This window comes from Grammomys surdaster, unplaced genomic scaffold, assembly GCF_004785775.1.
Source record: "Grammomys surdaster isolate TR1022 unplaced genomic scaffold, NIH_TR_1.0 126612, whole genome shotgun sequence".
In the NCBI taxonomy this organism is placed as follows: domain Eukaryota; kingdom Metazoa; phylum Chordata; class Mammalia; order Rodentia; family Muridae; genus Grammomys; species Grammomys surdaster.
The window spans coordinates 1,908,546-1,924,522 of record NW_021621401.1 but is presented as its reverse complement, the minus strand read 5'-3'; the positions used below and the strand labels follow the sequence as shown (position 1 = coordinate 1,924,522).

Sequence of the window (15,977 nt, the reverse complement as noted above, 5' to 3'; positions counted from 1 at the left end):
TTTAATTAAAATCTTTCTCTCGGAGCCAGGCAGTGGTGGCACACGCCTTTAATCCCACCACTTGGGAGGCAGAGGCAGGCAGATTTCTGAGTTTGAGGGCAGCCTGGTCTACAGAGTGAGTTCCAGGACAGCCCGGGCTATACAGAGAAACCTTGTCTCAAAAACAAAACAAAAGCCAAAATCTTTCTCTCTGCTGGGTGGTGGTAGCACATGTCTTTCATTCCAGTCAGGATGCAGGCAGATCTTTGTGAGTTCCAGGCCAGCCTGGTCTACAGAGTGAGTTCTTGGATAGCCAGGGTTATACAGAGAAACCATGTACAGAAAAACAAAAACAACAAACAAACAAAAATATCTCTTTATATGTTTTAAAATCTTTTGATAGTCTTTACGTGTGTGTGTGTGTGTGTGTGTGTGTGTGTGTGTCTGTGGAAATTCTAGGACACACATGTCTGTAACCTAGTACTGAGGAAACTCTGGCTGAGCATCACAAACTTGAGTCCAGTGTGGGACACAAAGCAAATTACTATCTTAAAAAGAAAAACAAAGACAAAAACAACGAAGATAGAGAACAAGAAAAAAGAAAAGTAAATACATTTAAAAAGATGCAGCGGGCTGGAGAGATGGCTCAGCGGTTAAGAGCACTGACTGCTCTTCCAGAGGTCCTGAGTTCAAATCCCAGCAACCACATGGTGGCTCACAACCACCCATAATGAGATTCGATGCCCTCTTCTGGTGTGTCTGAAGACAGCTATAATGTACTCATAAATAAAATAAATAAATCTTAAAAAAAAAAAAAAAGATGCAGCAAGGAGGAAGGCTACTGTCGGCAGGCAGCGGGTAGCCTAAGCCGCCAGGCTCAGGGTTTGCCTTGCTAAGGGAGAAAGCCCAGGCGCCTCGTTTTCGCCAACAGAGTCCTGTGAAGGAGCAAGCTGTTAGCTGATCCCAACAAGAAAAGACCTCAGAAGTGCTCACGGTCCTTCAGCTTGATCCTGGAGGAAGTCGTGGGCAGGGGACAGAGGGCAACGGGGGAGGCAACCGGCACCCCCTGAGCTCAGATGACACAAGAACAGCTCCGGTTCTCTAAGGTGCTGTGCCGCCATGTCATCAGCTATAATAAATGCCTTGGAAGACAGTGTTAGGGCACCATGGCCCCCCGGACACCCCTTGGGCCTAGGGATCTGTGTCTTCCCCAGAGTGGGCGCGGGCCTGGCGTAGCAGGAAGTAAGAGGGGGTGCCAGGTGGCAGGCGAGGTGGCCATGAGCGCGCGGGGCAAGACGTTGGTGCCACTGCTGGTGGTTGTGGCGGCGGTGGCGGTGGCCTTACAGTCGACCTATTTGCAGGTGGAACCCGTGGATTCCGACAAACCCGGTGAGCTGCCCGGGGGGTACAGTTGTGGGACTGGGGCCAGTGACAGGCAGATGGGGAAGTGAAGGTGAAGGGTCGCTCATTCTTCTCTCCCTTCCACACAGAAGTGCAGGAACCCGACCTATTGTCAGGTAAGATGCTCAGAACGTGTTTCCTGCGTGGTGGGCCTGCGTCGGGGGTGCACTTCAAGTATTCCTCTCCTTTGCCCCAGGATGGAGAACTCAAGTGTGTTTGATTGTAATGCACACCCCCGCCCCGGGGTGAGGGAGTTGGGGGCAGGTGCACACTGATCGCTTGGGGAGTGTCCCAGGAGATCCTCAGGAAGTCCCTCCCTTCCTTCGCCCCATAGCTAAAAAGTGTCGATGGTGGGGGGGTGGGGGGGAAATCTCTGCTCCCTCTGATCCTCCTCACAGGGCCCTGCGGTCACAGGACCATCCCTTCACGTATAGTGGGTGGCGAGGATGCTGAGCTTGGCCGCTGGCCATGGCAAGGGAGCCTGCGTGTATGGGGCAACCACTTATGTGGTGCAACCTTGCTCAACCGCCGCTGGGTGCTTACAGCTGCCCATTGCTTCCAAAAGTGAGTCTGGAGTCAAGCCCGGGCAGCTGAGGGGTGGGAAGGTTATTCATTTTGGCCCTGAGTTTGACACCTGAGTAAGCATTTTAGTGTAGCCTCAGAAGTAGCTGTGACAGATTAAATCGGTAAGATTTTACATTAATGTCCCTGGAGGGAACCCTCTCTCAGTTCTTCTAGAATGTTCTTTCAGGACATTCTCATTCCCCCTTGAGTGTTTTGACGGCTCTTCTTCCTTCCTTAAGTCCTTCCGAAACATTCCCCACACAAAGTTCCCACATTTGCACAGCTCCTTTGGGGACTACACAAGGGCTCCCCGAGGCGCCCCAGGCCTCTGTCTTTGGGGCTGTTCCAACAGACGACAGGACCACTGGGGTAACCACTCTCCAGCTCCTTCACTCTCAGTGCCCAGGAGCAAGGACTATTTCCAGCCTGTCCAGGTTCTGTGGCCCCTGTAGGAGGCTTTGTGGCCCATAAGGACTGGGTAGTTATGCTAGGGCTGAACAAGAGGTAGCGCTGTAGAGTGTCACCTCAGAGACAGGCCTGGCAGGGCTCAGGTGGCTTGAACTGCTCTCTCCTTGTCTGGCAGGGATAATGATCCTTTTGATTGGACAGTCCAGTTTGGCGAGCTGACGTCCAGGCCATCTCTCTGGAACCTACAGGCTTATTCCAACCGCTACCAGATAGAAGATATTTTCCTGAGCCCCAAGTACACGGAGTGGTATCCCCATGATATAGCCCTGCTGAAGCTCTCGTCCCCTGTCACCTACAATAACTTCATCCAGCCCATCTGCCTCCTGAACTCCACATACAAGTTTGAGAACCGAAGTGACTGCTGGGTGACCGGCTGGGGGGCTGTTGGAGAGGATGAGAGTGAGGCTGGGTACAGACGGGTTGGGGAGAGGGGCGCTACCCTATTCTTCCACATTAGCCCTAGCCCTCCCTCCCTGGGCTCACTCAACATTTTCTTGTTTCTTTTCCTTACTTCTGCCTGCAAGGAGGGCAGGAACCAGTCCTTTCCTTCCAGATAGGAACTCAGAGGCGCCAGGGAGGCCTGAGGGGGTGGGGGCCTCACAGTACCTGTAGGTGCTTCCACAACATTGCTTCTGTGATCTTCCCACCTCGGCAGGCACACGCTCCTCTGTGCCTGCTCCATCCTTCCCAGTTCTGTCTGTGCACTCCCCCTCTAGGCTTGACCCACCGCTGAAATCCCTTGGAGGTCCATAGAGGGTCTAATCAAGCACAGGCTGCAGCTCAACAGGAACCCTTACACAAAGCCCCCCCCACTCCACACCAAGAAGCACTGAGAACAGTTTCGTCTAGTTGCCCTAAGGCTTACAGCCCCCATCCTGGGGCATGTCCTTTGTGCCTGGAGTGACTCAGCTCAGTTCTCTCTGACCTGGTCCAACTCTGCAATGCCCCCTAACAAGAGCAGTAGTGGTAGATTTGGCTTGGCACTGTTGCAGGCTTGGGGACCCTGGTGCATCAAGGCAACAGCATACATATTTTTTAAACTTCATTTTATTATTTTATGTATATGAGTATTTTGCCTGCAGGTGTGTGTCTCAGATCCCCTAGAACTGGAGTCATAGACAGTTGTGAGCTGCTATATGGGTGCTGGGAATTGAACCTGGGTCCTTTGGAACCAGATCCCTAGAGTATAATTTTAAGAAAAGGATTTAAAGTCTTTGATTTGATTTGTATGCGTGAGCATGTCTCAGTGACGTGCGTGTGTGTGCAGATGCCCACAGAGGATAGAAGAGGGTGTGGGATCCCCAGACACTGAAGTTAGAGGGGTTTGTGAGCCCCTCAGGAGTGCAAGCCTCTCAGGAGTGCTGGGATCTAACTCCAGTCCTCATGATCGGGAAAGTGCTCTTAACTTCTGAGCCATCTCTCCAGCCCCCTTTAGAGGGATTACATATATTTATTTTGTTTTAAAAACATTTATTTTAAAAGGAGGGAAGGGGCAGGCAGTGGTGGCGCACACCTTTAATCCCAGCACTCAGGAGGCAGAGGCAGGCAATGCTCTGTGAGTTTAAGGCCAGCCTGGTCTACAGAGTGAGTTCTAGGACTGCCAAAGCTACACAGAGAAACCCTTTCTTGAAACAAAACAAAACAAAACAAAACAAAACCCAAAACAACATCAAAAAAACAAAACAACAAAAATTTATGTGTGTTTGTGGGCTTGAGTGTATGTACGTATGTACGTATGTACGTATGTATGTATGTATGTATGTATGTATGTGTGTATGTATACCACATGCATGAAATACCTGCAGAGGCCAGTAGAGGGCTTAGGCTCTCCCGGAGCCAGAGCTACAAGGTGGTTGTGAGCCCCCTGTGGGTACTGGGAACTGAACCCGCGTTCTCTGAAAGGGCTGTAAGTGCTCTTCACTGCTGAGCTGTCTCTCCAGCCCTATGTTTTGCGTGTGATGGGGGCACAAGTTCATGCAATGGCCCACATGTGAGAGTTGGCCTCTTCTTTTACCATGTGTGTCCTGGCAATCGAAATTAGACTTGATGGCCATTACCCACGGAGCCATCTTGCCTGTGCAGTTTTACATCCACTTTATAGCTCAGGAAATTAAGAGTGTTATGGAAAATGTCCAAGGCCCCAGAACTAGTAAAAGGAGGTAAGGCCAAGTTCCATGGCTCAGACAGCATAAGGGAGACCCCCAAGGTCATACAGCTGGGACTGGCAGGGAGAAGAGAGAACTCAATGGTCAGCCTGCCTGTTTGGTAGGAGACCATTTCCTTCTCATAGAGGAGTGAGCCTAGGATACATTCCAGGCCCACTTAACTGCCCACATTCCAGGTGTGGAACGAATGGGCGTGGTGGTGGGGGTTGTCTCTTTGAGCCCTGGCTTCATTCTTAGTCTCGGTGCACACGAGGCAGGCAGCACATCTCTGGTGTGAATGTACGTTTGTTCACCCTGGAACTGGGTGAACATTTTCTTTGCTGTGTGCTAGCTGGGACACTTTGATCAAGACATCTGTCTGAACTGTGCCTCAGTTTCCTCTTCTGTTAATCTTGCTGGCTTGGTAGAGCACTTCTGAGGTCTGCGATCTCAGAGGACAGGAGACAGCCATTGTGACTCTTGTCATCTTCTGCAGAGTTGACAATGCCTGGAGCCTCGACTTAGGGATCCAACCATGTGAGTTCACACCAGGAGCTGACAGTTCCCTAGTGCATGCTAGTAATGTGGTTCTCGTCCAGAACTGTTCTTTAAATTATTGTATCCTGATAACTGCTGAATTCTAGAGCTGTTTTAGGGCTCTTGGCTCAGGCCCAAGAATATCCTAGAAGGAAAGGTCACCATAGAGCTGCTCTCCCTGGTCTCTGGATGTCTCTGCAGGACTTGGTTTGCTGCATCCACTCTAGTTCCTTCTGTACATAATTTGGTTGCCAGCTCAGGCAGTGACTTCATATACATTCTACATCCAGCCTCAGTGGCATGACAATACCTCCATCCACTGAGTCCTGTGATACTGTTGATCACCCATGAAGTTAGCATGGGGCTGCAGCTGGGAGCTGTTGACAGTGATGTCTCAGGCACAGTAGGTGCCCCAGGACACCCCTGGTCCCACACCTTATGCCATTACTTCCAGGAGAAAAGGATCCACTGGTCCATCTCTCTGTCTTCCATCCCCAACACAGGTCTGCCACTTCCCAACACCCTCCAGGAAGTGCAGGTAGCTATCATCAACAACACCATGTGTAACCATATGTACAAAAAGCCAGACTTCCGCACGAACATCTGGGGAGACATGGTTTGCGCTGGCTTTCCTGAAGGTGGCAAGGACGCCTGCTTTGTAAGTGTCATCTTGTACCACCATACTCTTCTGGGCCCAGGATCCTACCATCCCTAGCTCCAATTTCCACCCAATGGAGGTTTCATATAGGACCTCATTTCATCTCCGGATATAGACTATGGCCCCACTTTGCAGATGAAGAAACTGAGGGTCCACTGCTGTCAGGGCAAGAAGTAGAATACTCACCCAGCCCCACAGCACCCCCTTCTCCCCTAGCTTCTCTCCTGGTCCCACTTGTCACCTTCCAGGCCAGGCTTACCTATGCTGCTCCTCAGGGTGACTCAGGAGGACCCTTGGTCTGCGACCAGGATACGGTGTGGTATCAGGTTGGAGTTGTGAGCTGGGGAATAGGCTGTGGTCGGCCCAATCGCCCTGGAGTCTATACCAACATCAGTCATCACTACAACTGGATCCGGTCTACCATGATCCGCAACGGGATGCTGAGGCCTGACCCAACCCCCCTGCTGCTGTTTCTTACTCTGGCCTGGGCTTCCCCTCTGCTGAGGCCTGCCTGAGCCCATGTGTGTAAAGCAGGTCACCTGTGGGGTCAGGGTGTGTTTCTTTTGTATCTTGCTTGCTAATAAACATGTTGATATTTTCCTATCTTTCCTTGAATTTAGATAGCCTCCTATTGAGGCCCCTCCATTTCTCTCAATCCAAGACCTCTATGTAACCGCTATAATCTTGACCCACCTGCATTAGCCAAGTTTTGGTTGCAAACAGTAGCATCCTCTTTGTTTAATGCAATTATAAAAATCACTGTGGCTGGGTGTGGTGGAGTGCACCTGTAACTCCAGAACACGGGAGACCGAGGCAGGAGGATCATGCATCTTCTTAAAAGACAAGCAACCTGGAGAACAAGTGGCTGTGGTCCCTGCATGTAATGGCACAGGCTGCGTTCACTCAGCACACTGAATGGGAGCTCAGAACCACTTGGTGGCTCACAACCATCTGTAATGGGATCTGATGCCCTCTTCTGTCATGCAGGCAAGCATACAAATAGAAAGCTCATGAATAATAAAATACATAATACATAAATAATTTTAAAAAATGGTGAAAAGGGAGTGGGGAAACTGCTCAGTAAGTCTTCCTGTCTTCTTTTTGAGACATGGTCTGAGGTACTCTGGTCACCACTCCTTCCTGGTTCTGCAATCTCAGCACCCACAAACCTCATCTTTTGTTGATGAGGGACCAGTACATAGTGTGCTGGGCACTGCACCCTCAGACTCTTCAGGAGCTTTTTCTGATAATGCCTCACAGCACCAGAACTGACGCTGTGGGGTAAAGTGTGTGATCAAGCCCCATAGGACTTCTGTTCTGTACTGCAGTGTCTAAGGACCAAAGATATGGAAGGCAGCAAGAGGGACATGAACTGAAGTCTCTAGGACATTCTAGAAGGTTCCCTGGCTAGGCAACCTCACTCTGACCCATCAACCATCCATGTTTAAACCAGGGCCTGAGGTCATGGGAAAAGCCAAAGTCCCTGCTGTGTGACCATATAGAGTAACCTCCTGCATGTCCGTCACTGACCATCAGGGGGCAGCCATGAGCCTGGCTTATTTGCATCCTCTAGTTAATTTCTGGAAAAGTTGGTGAGGCCACAGAGGGTAAGTGGAAAAGAGGCAGATGGTGGTTCAAGGGAACATGTAAAAATCAAAGGCAGGTCACAGCCACCAAGTGACCCCTACGTGCATGGTCACTGGGAAGGGCAGCCAGCAAGAAGTAGCTTTTCTAACTAGAGAAGTTTATGGGAAGCAGAGAGCTGGAGCCTAGGGGTGGGATTGAGAGGGCGGGCCCCACGATGGAGAAGATGGTGGCCTGGACAGAGACAGATGTCTGAGGGACCGTCAGTGGGTGGGAACGTTGGTGGTGGGTTGGGGTTGGGGATAGATACATTGACTAGAACAAGGCTTTGTAATTCTCTGCACTTTGGACCTTTTGACTTTTTTTCCCTGAAGAGAGTGGTGTTTGTTTGTTTTAAAGAAATCTATTTATCCTGTAAATTTTAATTATGTATATGCATGTGTCTTCTTGTGGGGCTATGTACATAGGAGGACAATTGCATGCAGAAGCCAGAAGAGGGCGTTGGATCTCCAGGGCTTGGAGTTACAGGCAGTTTTAAGGTACTGCCATCTGGTGAAAGTGCTGGGAATTGAACTTTCTTGGCTGGAAGAGCAATGGTGCTCTTAACCACCGGGCTATCTCTCCAGTCCCTCACTGGAGAAATGATTATGGGACTCCAGTATATGAGTATATAAAATAGGTGTACAAATGTATTGATAATAGATCACAGAGAACTTTATTTTAAAACAATTATTTGGTGTATGCAAGTTTTACCATTTAAAAATATTTATTCATGTGTACATGTGTGCGTCTGTGTGGGTTCTCGGGGAGGTCAGGAGGAGGTGTCAGATCCTCTGCAGTTTGTGAGGCACTGGTGTGGGTGCTAGGGACAGAACTCTGACCCTCTGGAAGGGCAGCAAGAATTCCAGCCCCCCTTCACAATTTAAAATCTATTTATTTGTGTATTATGTATTTTATTGTGTACAAGTGTTCTGTTTGCATGTACACCTGCATGCCAGAAGAGGGCATTGGACTCCATTACAGATGGTTGTGAGCCACCATGTGGTTGCTGGGAGTTGAACTCAGGACCTCTGGAAGCAGTTAGTGCTCAGAACCTCTGAGCCATCTCTCCAGCCCTTTCACCAGTTTTAAATGAATGCAAATCTGTGTGCTAGTTGAGATACTTATTTCTCCACAATCCAAAGATATAACTCCTGGATACCTAACATGCTGAAGAATGGCACGGGAAAATAGTAAGTCTTTGTTTCCTATAATTAAACAATTACGTCTCCATAAGAGTAGAGCACGTTGTGTGCACAGCAACAACCACTGCAGTTAATAACGTACAATAGTCTTGAATCTGAGCCCAGGCACTTCCGGCAGCTTTTGTTGGCTTTGTGTGGTACTGTGGCACATGCAGGATCCAAAGCACATTGTGTGTTTAGAACCGAGGCTGCGGCGAGGTCCCAGGATCCAATGTGGACAAGTGCCACCAGAAACACCTTACCTTCATTATGAATTTCATTATTTAGTCATCACACTCTCAGAAATTTTTTACGGGTAGCACACCTACTCTCACATTCAGTTCCGAGCCCTCACTGTTATGCAAGCTTTGAGTTAGGTGTTTGAATGTGCTAAGCACTGTCCCTCACTGTCCCTTTGTTCCCAGTTGTCTGTGAGTAATCCTGGGAGGTTTGGGAGAAATGAGGTGAGCATAAGGACTTGTCCTGAGGATTGGAGACCCAGTTGGGGTGAAAACATCTCCACCTTCCGAGCTGCTGGAGCAGTGTCTTCAGAACTTGTCTTATTCCCAGCTGGGCTTCAATACTAAGTACCCAGACTCCCACACTGAAGGGCGGAGGGGGGCCTTTCCCAGCTCTTATAACCCAGCTCTCACCCAAATGTGCTCCTCCATTTCATAGTTTGAACTGGTCAGAGGATAGCTTGTAGGAATCAGTCCTTTCTGCCTATCATGTGGGTCCTGGGATAGAACACAGCTTGGCAGGCTTGGTGGCAAGCCCCACCATCCACTGAGCCATCTCACTGACCCACAGATGGAATTTTAATTATGTTAATGATGATGTAAAACATGTGATTGGCACTTTCATTTTCTAATACAGTGTTTTAAAGAATTTTCTGGGTCAGAGTGTACCAAAAATGCTTAGCACAGAGAGAGGCACCCAGTAGGGATTTTGGCGAAGGTTGCTGGGTCTTTCGGTAATATAGAAATAATTTGCCTCCCCAATCCTGGTTGCTTCTTAGTCTCTTTTCCCGGCAGTGTTGACATGAGTCTCTGTACAAGGACAGCCTCTGTCCCTCGTTGTGCAGATATGCCATTTGGCTTCTGGTCCTTCCCCTTCCCCTCCCACCAGTCTTGTCTGTAGTGCCAGGATCAGCTGGGGATATGTGGAGGCTCCAGCTTCCTCCTTGGCCCCAGCAATCACACCCTGGCCAAAATTTCCCAAGACCATAGCCAGAGACCCAAGATCTAGCCTCTCAGTGAGGATAGAAGCTTCTTGTAGTTGGCTGGCATGGGGCCGTGGATATGGCTCTGAGTGGGCTGCAGATGGAGACCCAGTTATCCAGAGTGTCCAGAGGAGTCTTTTCTAGTCGTATATCAGGGGAGGAAGGAGCCCAGATCTGTGTGTTATAACCACCTCCTACCGTACAGACTCAGGAGGCCAAGGTCCACCTCTGTTGAAGGAGAAGGCTTCATTGTTCCATCCCTGGCACAGTGCAGCCTGAGCTGCGCCCAGGGCAGTTGATAAATGCCCAGTAAATCCCCCTTTGGGGGAGTCCTGATCCTGAGGGACAAAAGGCCTGTGTTGAGCATTCCTTAGTGTAGGCTCAGAGCCAACTCTGTAACTGAGGGGTTACAGAGAAAGACTTTTTTTGATATTGGACCCCCCCATACCCCCTGTACATGTGAGGACTCTATCTGTTCAATGTGGGTGTAGCTGGGTGAGTCTGTATTTTGATGTGTAGGTGTATGAATATGTGATAGCTATTACTACATACCAACACCATGGAAATATTCCTTACCTGTGCAGCTGGACATGTCCCACAATGCCCTCTGGCCAGGCTAGCCACAGTCTATTCCTTCTCCCTTACCCTCCACTCAAGGGGTGCTTCCTTGAACCTCAGCCAGCCAGACCCTCCTTTTGGCATTTGAAGTGACAACAAGCCCACAAAAGTGCCCTTGGGCTGGGTTGGGACAGAACACAAGCCCCCTTTGTGTTCCCTTCCAGGCCCCTAGCTCCAAGAGTGTGTCTGCCAAGAGCTTAGGCCCTTCCGCCTCCACCTCCCCAAGGATCCTCCTGGGGCATCAGGAAGGAATCTGTTGCTCTGTCCCCAGGCAAGCCTCCACGGTGTCTGCAGGGTAGAGGTGTAAGGAGGGGTGGGAGGGCGAAAGAATGGGTGCTTACCTCCGCAGCATCTGTCAATGGGGCTTGACAGTCTCTGAGCCTCCCTAGGGAGACAGTGCAGTACTCAGATCTAAGTGCAGGTGTGCGAGTCCGAGAGCCTCTTCCTAGCCCCCATCAAAGATAGCTATTGAGCAGAACCCCTTACACTCTTTTGTCCAGCCAGCCAGGGATGAAGCTGTAATTGCTCCAGGGTAAGGAGTTTGTACAGGATCGGCAGATTGTGTGAGAGAGCAGATAACACCGCAGTCTGCTTTGTGAGCCAGAAGCAGTGCAGACAGCAGACAAGTGCTCTCTGACTCTTGACCTTGGGAGAAAGAAGGCATAAAGATTACAGAAATCTTTTTCTTTTTCTTTTTTTTCTGGCAGGTATGGTAGTGCAGGTCTTTAATCTCAGCACTGGAGAGGCAGAGGCAAACAGATTTTTGGGAGTAGGAGGCTAGCCTACTGTATTTAGTGAGTTCTAGGCCAGCCAGGGCTACATAGTAAGACCTGGTATTCAAAAAGGGAAAGATTTATTTTTAATTACATGTCCACTTGTGTGCATGTGCACATGTCCGAGCAGGGGTGGGGGATTATAGTCATGTGAGCATAGGTATTCTTGGAAGCCAGAAGAAGCCATCTAATCTCCAGGAGCTAGAATTGTAAGTGGTGTGAGCCTCCTGATGTGGCTGCTGGGGACAGAATCTGGTCCTCTGTAAGAGCAGTTCATGCTCTCAACCACTAAGAAACCCATCACTCCAACCCTGAAAACTGTCATGAGTCACAGAATATTTTTCTGCTTTTTAAACTTTTTTGATGATTATAACACATGAAAAATGTCCTCAGCTCAGAAACACAGGGCAGGCTACTGTGGCCTCTGAGTCTCTAGCTTTCCCGTCTCTTGTACAGGTATTAGGATCTCCTGGCTCAGAAAATGGAGGTCCCTCTCAATTCTGAAGCCCATCCCTCACTGCCAACCCCATGAGACCAATGTCTCTAGTTCCTGGCAAGGCCATTTTTTGCAGCCCCTTGTGACACATGAGGGCATCAAGACACATTGACTTGCTCTCAATCCATTCACCAAGAAGGGAGGCAGGGTGTGGAGAATCACACTCCTTCCCGCGACCCCTCACCTCAGTGCTCCGGAGCAGGGGGTCACCATGGTATTGGCCTTCTGTTATCCTAGAGACATGCATCTGTTATTTCTAGGCTTTTGTCCTTTCCATATCATGACTTTGACCTGTACAACATAGACATCTGGTATTGAGGTGGAAAATCTCTGTGGAGTCTCACAGTAACACTGAGGGTGGATTCTGTGATTTTCCAGATATACCAGATGAAAGGCTCGAAGCACAGCAGAGACCCGGTTCACCCATCACATCCCTCCTGAAGCTGGGCTTTGCATCAAGTCTGGCTTCTATACCATATCTGCAGTCATGACCTTGTACTATTTCCAGAAATCCTGGCGATGCCCTTTCTAAAACTGCTCTCTGCCCCAGGTTGGGTACCAAATAGCCTCCTCCATAATTATCCTTCCCGATCCCATCTTCCCACACCATTCCAATGGGATGCTTTTCAGTCACCAACATGAAGTCTTGACAAATACCTTTTTGTGTTCCTTTCATAGGTCTTCCTTCAAGAAGAGGCTGAGTAGGGGCAGATAGAGGATAAACAGAGAGAAGTATATCAGACAGAGGGAAGCTACCCTGCACCCAAGCCCTGGAGAATATCACCACCCAGATAGAGGGCTCTTGGGGTTTGAGGAGAAGACATGGAGATGGCTCAGTTGGTAAAACACATGCCATCAAGCAGTAAGGGTCTGAGTTTGATTCCTGGCGCCCGTGTAAAAAGGTTGGGTGCATCAGCGCATGCTTGTAACAGCAGTGCAGGGGAAGCGGGGACAGGACATCCTTGCAGCCTGTTGACCAGCCAGTCTAACCAAATCAGTGAGCTCTAGGTTTAGTGAGAGATGCTCTCAAAAACATAGGAATAAAGGGCTGTAGAAGTGGTGCAGCAACTATGAACACTGGTTGCTCTTCCAGAGGACTGGGGTTGGACTCCCAGCACCAATACAACTCTCTATAACTCCAGTTCCAGGGAATCTGATGCCTTCTTCTGGCCTCCAAGAGTACCAGGCATAAAAGTAGCACACAGACATATATGCAGGCAACACACACACACACACACACATACACATACATATACATATATATATAAATTAAAAAATAGGAAAATTCTAGGTGTGGAAAACCAGGCCTTTAGTCACAGCATTTGGGAAGCAGAGGTAGATCTCTATCCATTTGATGTAAATCTAGTCTATATTTCGAGGTCCTGGCCAGTCAGGGTCATAATACAAAGATTCTACCAAAGGAGGAAGAGGAGAAGGAGGAAGAGAAAGAGGAGGAGGAAGAGAAGGAGGAAGAAGAAGAAGAGAAGGGGAGGAGGAAGAAGAGGAAGAGGAGGAGGACAAGGAAGAGGAGGAAGAAGAGGAGGAGGAGGAAGAGGAGGAGGAGGAAGAGGAAGAAGACATTTGATGTCCATCAACATGTGCACACACACTCACGCACTCCCAACTCTGAATGCACGTACACAGTAACAGAGAGGGAAAGGTCCTTAAATAGCTCAATAGTAGAGCACTTGCCAAATGTATTGGTAGTCTGGGTTCAATCCCCGGTAATACACACACACACACACACACACACACACACACACACACACCTCAGACTGGTCCTAGGTGCTGCCAGATGGGTTGGACAAGAGATTTTACTTTCTGCCTTTTATGGCTACAGTTATGTCTTGGGTATCTGTATCTCATGACCTCTGAGTCCTTTCCCATCTGTTCATCCTTACTATACCTAAATCCAGCATAGGAGAGAGGCCACTACAGATAGCTGACTGACAGGTCAAGTAACTATTATCAAAATGCCTCTTGTTTGTTCTTTAAGCAGGCTAGAAGGAGCAAGATTTGGCACTGGCTTTCTGAGGTTGGCAGGGAGCTTGCAGGGGCTCTGGGAAGTGTGCCAGACCGAGGACCTGCCTAGGCCCCTCAATAAGAGGCCTGCTCTGGAGTGTTTCTGAGATCTGTACCTTTGCCACTTAGAGGGTTGAAATCTGAGCTGGGAAAGGGCTCTCAGCAAACCTCTCCAACTTCTAAAGTCAAGATCTGACCAGATGCCTGTGAGAGAGAGCCCAGAGGTGACAATGGAAATAAACGCCTGTCACTGTCACCAGCCCTGTTGACGTAGGTTGCAGTGCCAAGTCGGCAAACACAGTGTGTCCGGGAGCCTCCCCAGATGGCTTTGAGAACTCCCCCAGGAAGAGACCCCCCACCAGCTCCTTCCTGTCTATCTGGTGGCCTGTGGCTCCTTCCTTCTGGACAGGGGCCCAAGAGGCTCCAGGAGCATATAAGGAGAGGGGAAAGAGGTCCAGGCACAAGATACCCAAGGCGAATTCTCTCAGCCAGGTAAGGTGTGTGGCTCCCAGGGGTGGGCATGGCAAATGCAGCTGACTCCCTGTCTAGAAGTTGGGTGGTCTTTGCTCTTTCCCTCAGACTTTCAGATGTTCCAGCTGGAGGCCATGCTGCCCTTACTGATTCTTGCCTTCTTGGGGACCCCTGTCGTTTTGACAGAAAGTAAGTCAAGTCTAAAGTCTGCCTCTCTCTCTCTAGTGATCACCTCATCTCTCTCAACCCAGGAGACATGGGGACTACTCCCAGCCTTTGCCACAGACTAACTATTGTCACAGGACTATCTTCCTAGCTTCAAGGGCGGGAAGACAGCTCCTCCACATGGCTGACTGGGTTTTCTCCCTCTGGGGTGTTTATCCACCCAGGTTATCATGGTTTAGAAAGTGGAAAACATTTCTGCACTAGTGCACCTGAAGGAAAAAATGTAACAGGAATTCGGGCATTTGTTAAAGGTTTGGCAATTGCTAGGTAAGTAGGATTGGGGTCATGGCCCCTACCACCGGGTCCCAATTCTTCCAGTGGCTTCAGGAACCCATGTAGATGGTCCACTTCTATTCTCCCCATGGAATCTCCATCTGGCTTCTAATGGCTCTTTACAGTCATTTGATAAACACAGTCATAGAGCTACCAGCCAAACCTTTGGCTTGTCCCTGTCTCCAGTTACCTTTCCTGCGCACAGGCCTATCCTGACAGACTCCATTTGTAAATTCCTGCTGTTGCCTCTTGGGTTGATCAAAGAGGTTGGAGATGCTTCTTCTTACTGAAGTCAACCAAGAAAGGTCCCTCAGGCCTCAAACTTGATAGCAAAATCTTCTCTGTCAGGTTAGAGTCTAAGGAGGCGAGGATCAGAGTGAATCTCCAATGGGATATTAGAAGGCACCTACTGTGTGATCTGCTGCTTATAAGTGACCTAGGCTGAGGAAGTCCCAGCTTGGCCAGGGTCAGTGCCCCAGGACAGGAGCTCCTTCTTTTGAAGGTCTCAGTGAGCAGCTTCCCAAGGTCTTCTCTGCTTGTGATGTCTCCTGTGTGCATGAGGGAACTGAGCCTTCTCATCCTGAGTAGTGAGCTTCAGATCACAGTATTTGGGAGTGGCATTTTCTTTTTTTTTAGTATGTCTCAAGAAGCCAAAAGAAAGGGGGGGGGGGAGGAGGGAGGTACCAAGGACCTGGGAAGGCGGGTCATGCACTGTCTTAATGGATATTCAAAACTTTTCCTCTTTCCTAGAATTCAGCTTAGATTTGGCCAAGAATGGGGTAAAGTATATGGCGGTTCTGGAGGGAATGAAGCGGAAGTCGAACTGGAAAACGAGAACATTGTCGGGGTCTTCGGCACAACCTCTGCATTTGTAAATCAAGTTATCTTACTTACTGACCTGGGTCGGCAGATATTGTTGGGGAGCTTCCGGGGCAGAGATGACTACTCTAGCTTCCCTAAAAAGCCCATCTATGTGTTAAAGGGGGTTTGTGGCTATTATGTGCCAGGCGGGATAAAGGGCATTAAGTTTTTGTGGGGAACTTTAGACAGTACATGTTCATAATAAGGCATGTAGCCACACAGACTGAAGCAGTTTGTGTCAGGTACTTCCAAACTGAGCCCACTAATAAACACAACATCTGCATGAACTCTGTCCAAGTGTAATCCTTGGGTCTGAGAGAGTTCTGTGATCCAAAATGAAGGGTGGGTAGAAGTAGATCTGGCAAGGATTTGGGGCCTGCTTACAAAAACCCTAAGCTATAATCTCAGTGTCAGCTCAGAGACCACCATTGCGTACTGTGCTCCCCACCAGGGCACAC

At 49.2% G+C, this 15,977-nt stretch overlaps 2 protein-coding genes across 2 annotated transcripts; both read left to right on the top strand.

Annotated features, from left to right (window-relative positions):
• The first annotated feature begins 1,226 nt into the window (after positions 1-1,226).
• Positions 1,227-6,354, top strand: Prss21 (serine protease 21). Its single transcript, XM_028760938.1, has 6 exons — positions 1,227-1,368; positions 1,470-1,496; positions 1,779-1,944; positions 2,528-2,811; positions 5,597-5,751; positions 6,027-6,354. Exons 1-6 carry the CDS (start codon positions 1,257-1,259, stop codon positions 6,264-6,266), a joined length of 984 nt encoding a protein of 327 aa, XP_028616771.1. The 5' UTR covers positions 1,227-1,256; the 3' UTR covers positions 6,267-6,354.
• A 7,922-nt stretch (positions 6,355-14,276) lies between these two features.
• Zg16b (zymogen granule protein 16B) lies at positions 14,277-15,721 on the top strand. Its single transcript, XM_028760764.1, has 3 exons — positions 14,277-14,358; positions 14,550-14,652; positions 15,409-15,721. The coding sequence occupies exons 1-3, from the start codon at positions 14,277-14,279 to the stop codon at positions 15,719-15,721; spliced, it is 498 nt and encodes a 165-aa protein (XP_028616597.1).
• The last annotated feature ends 256 nt before the right edge of the window (positions 15,722-15,977 follow it).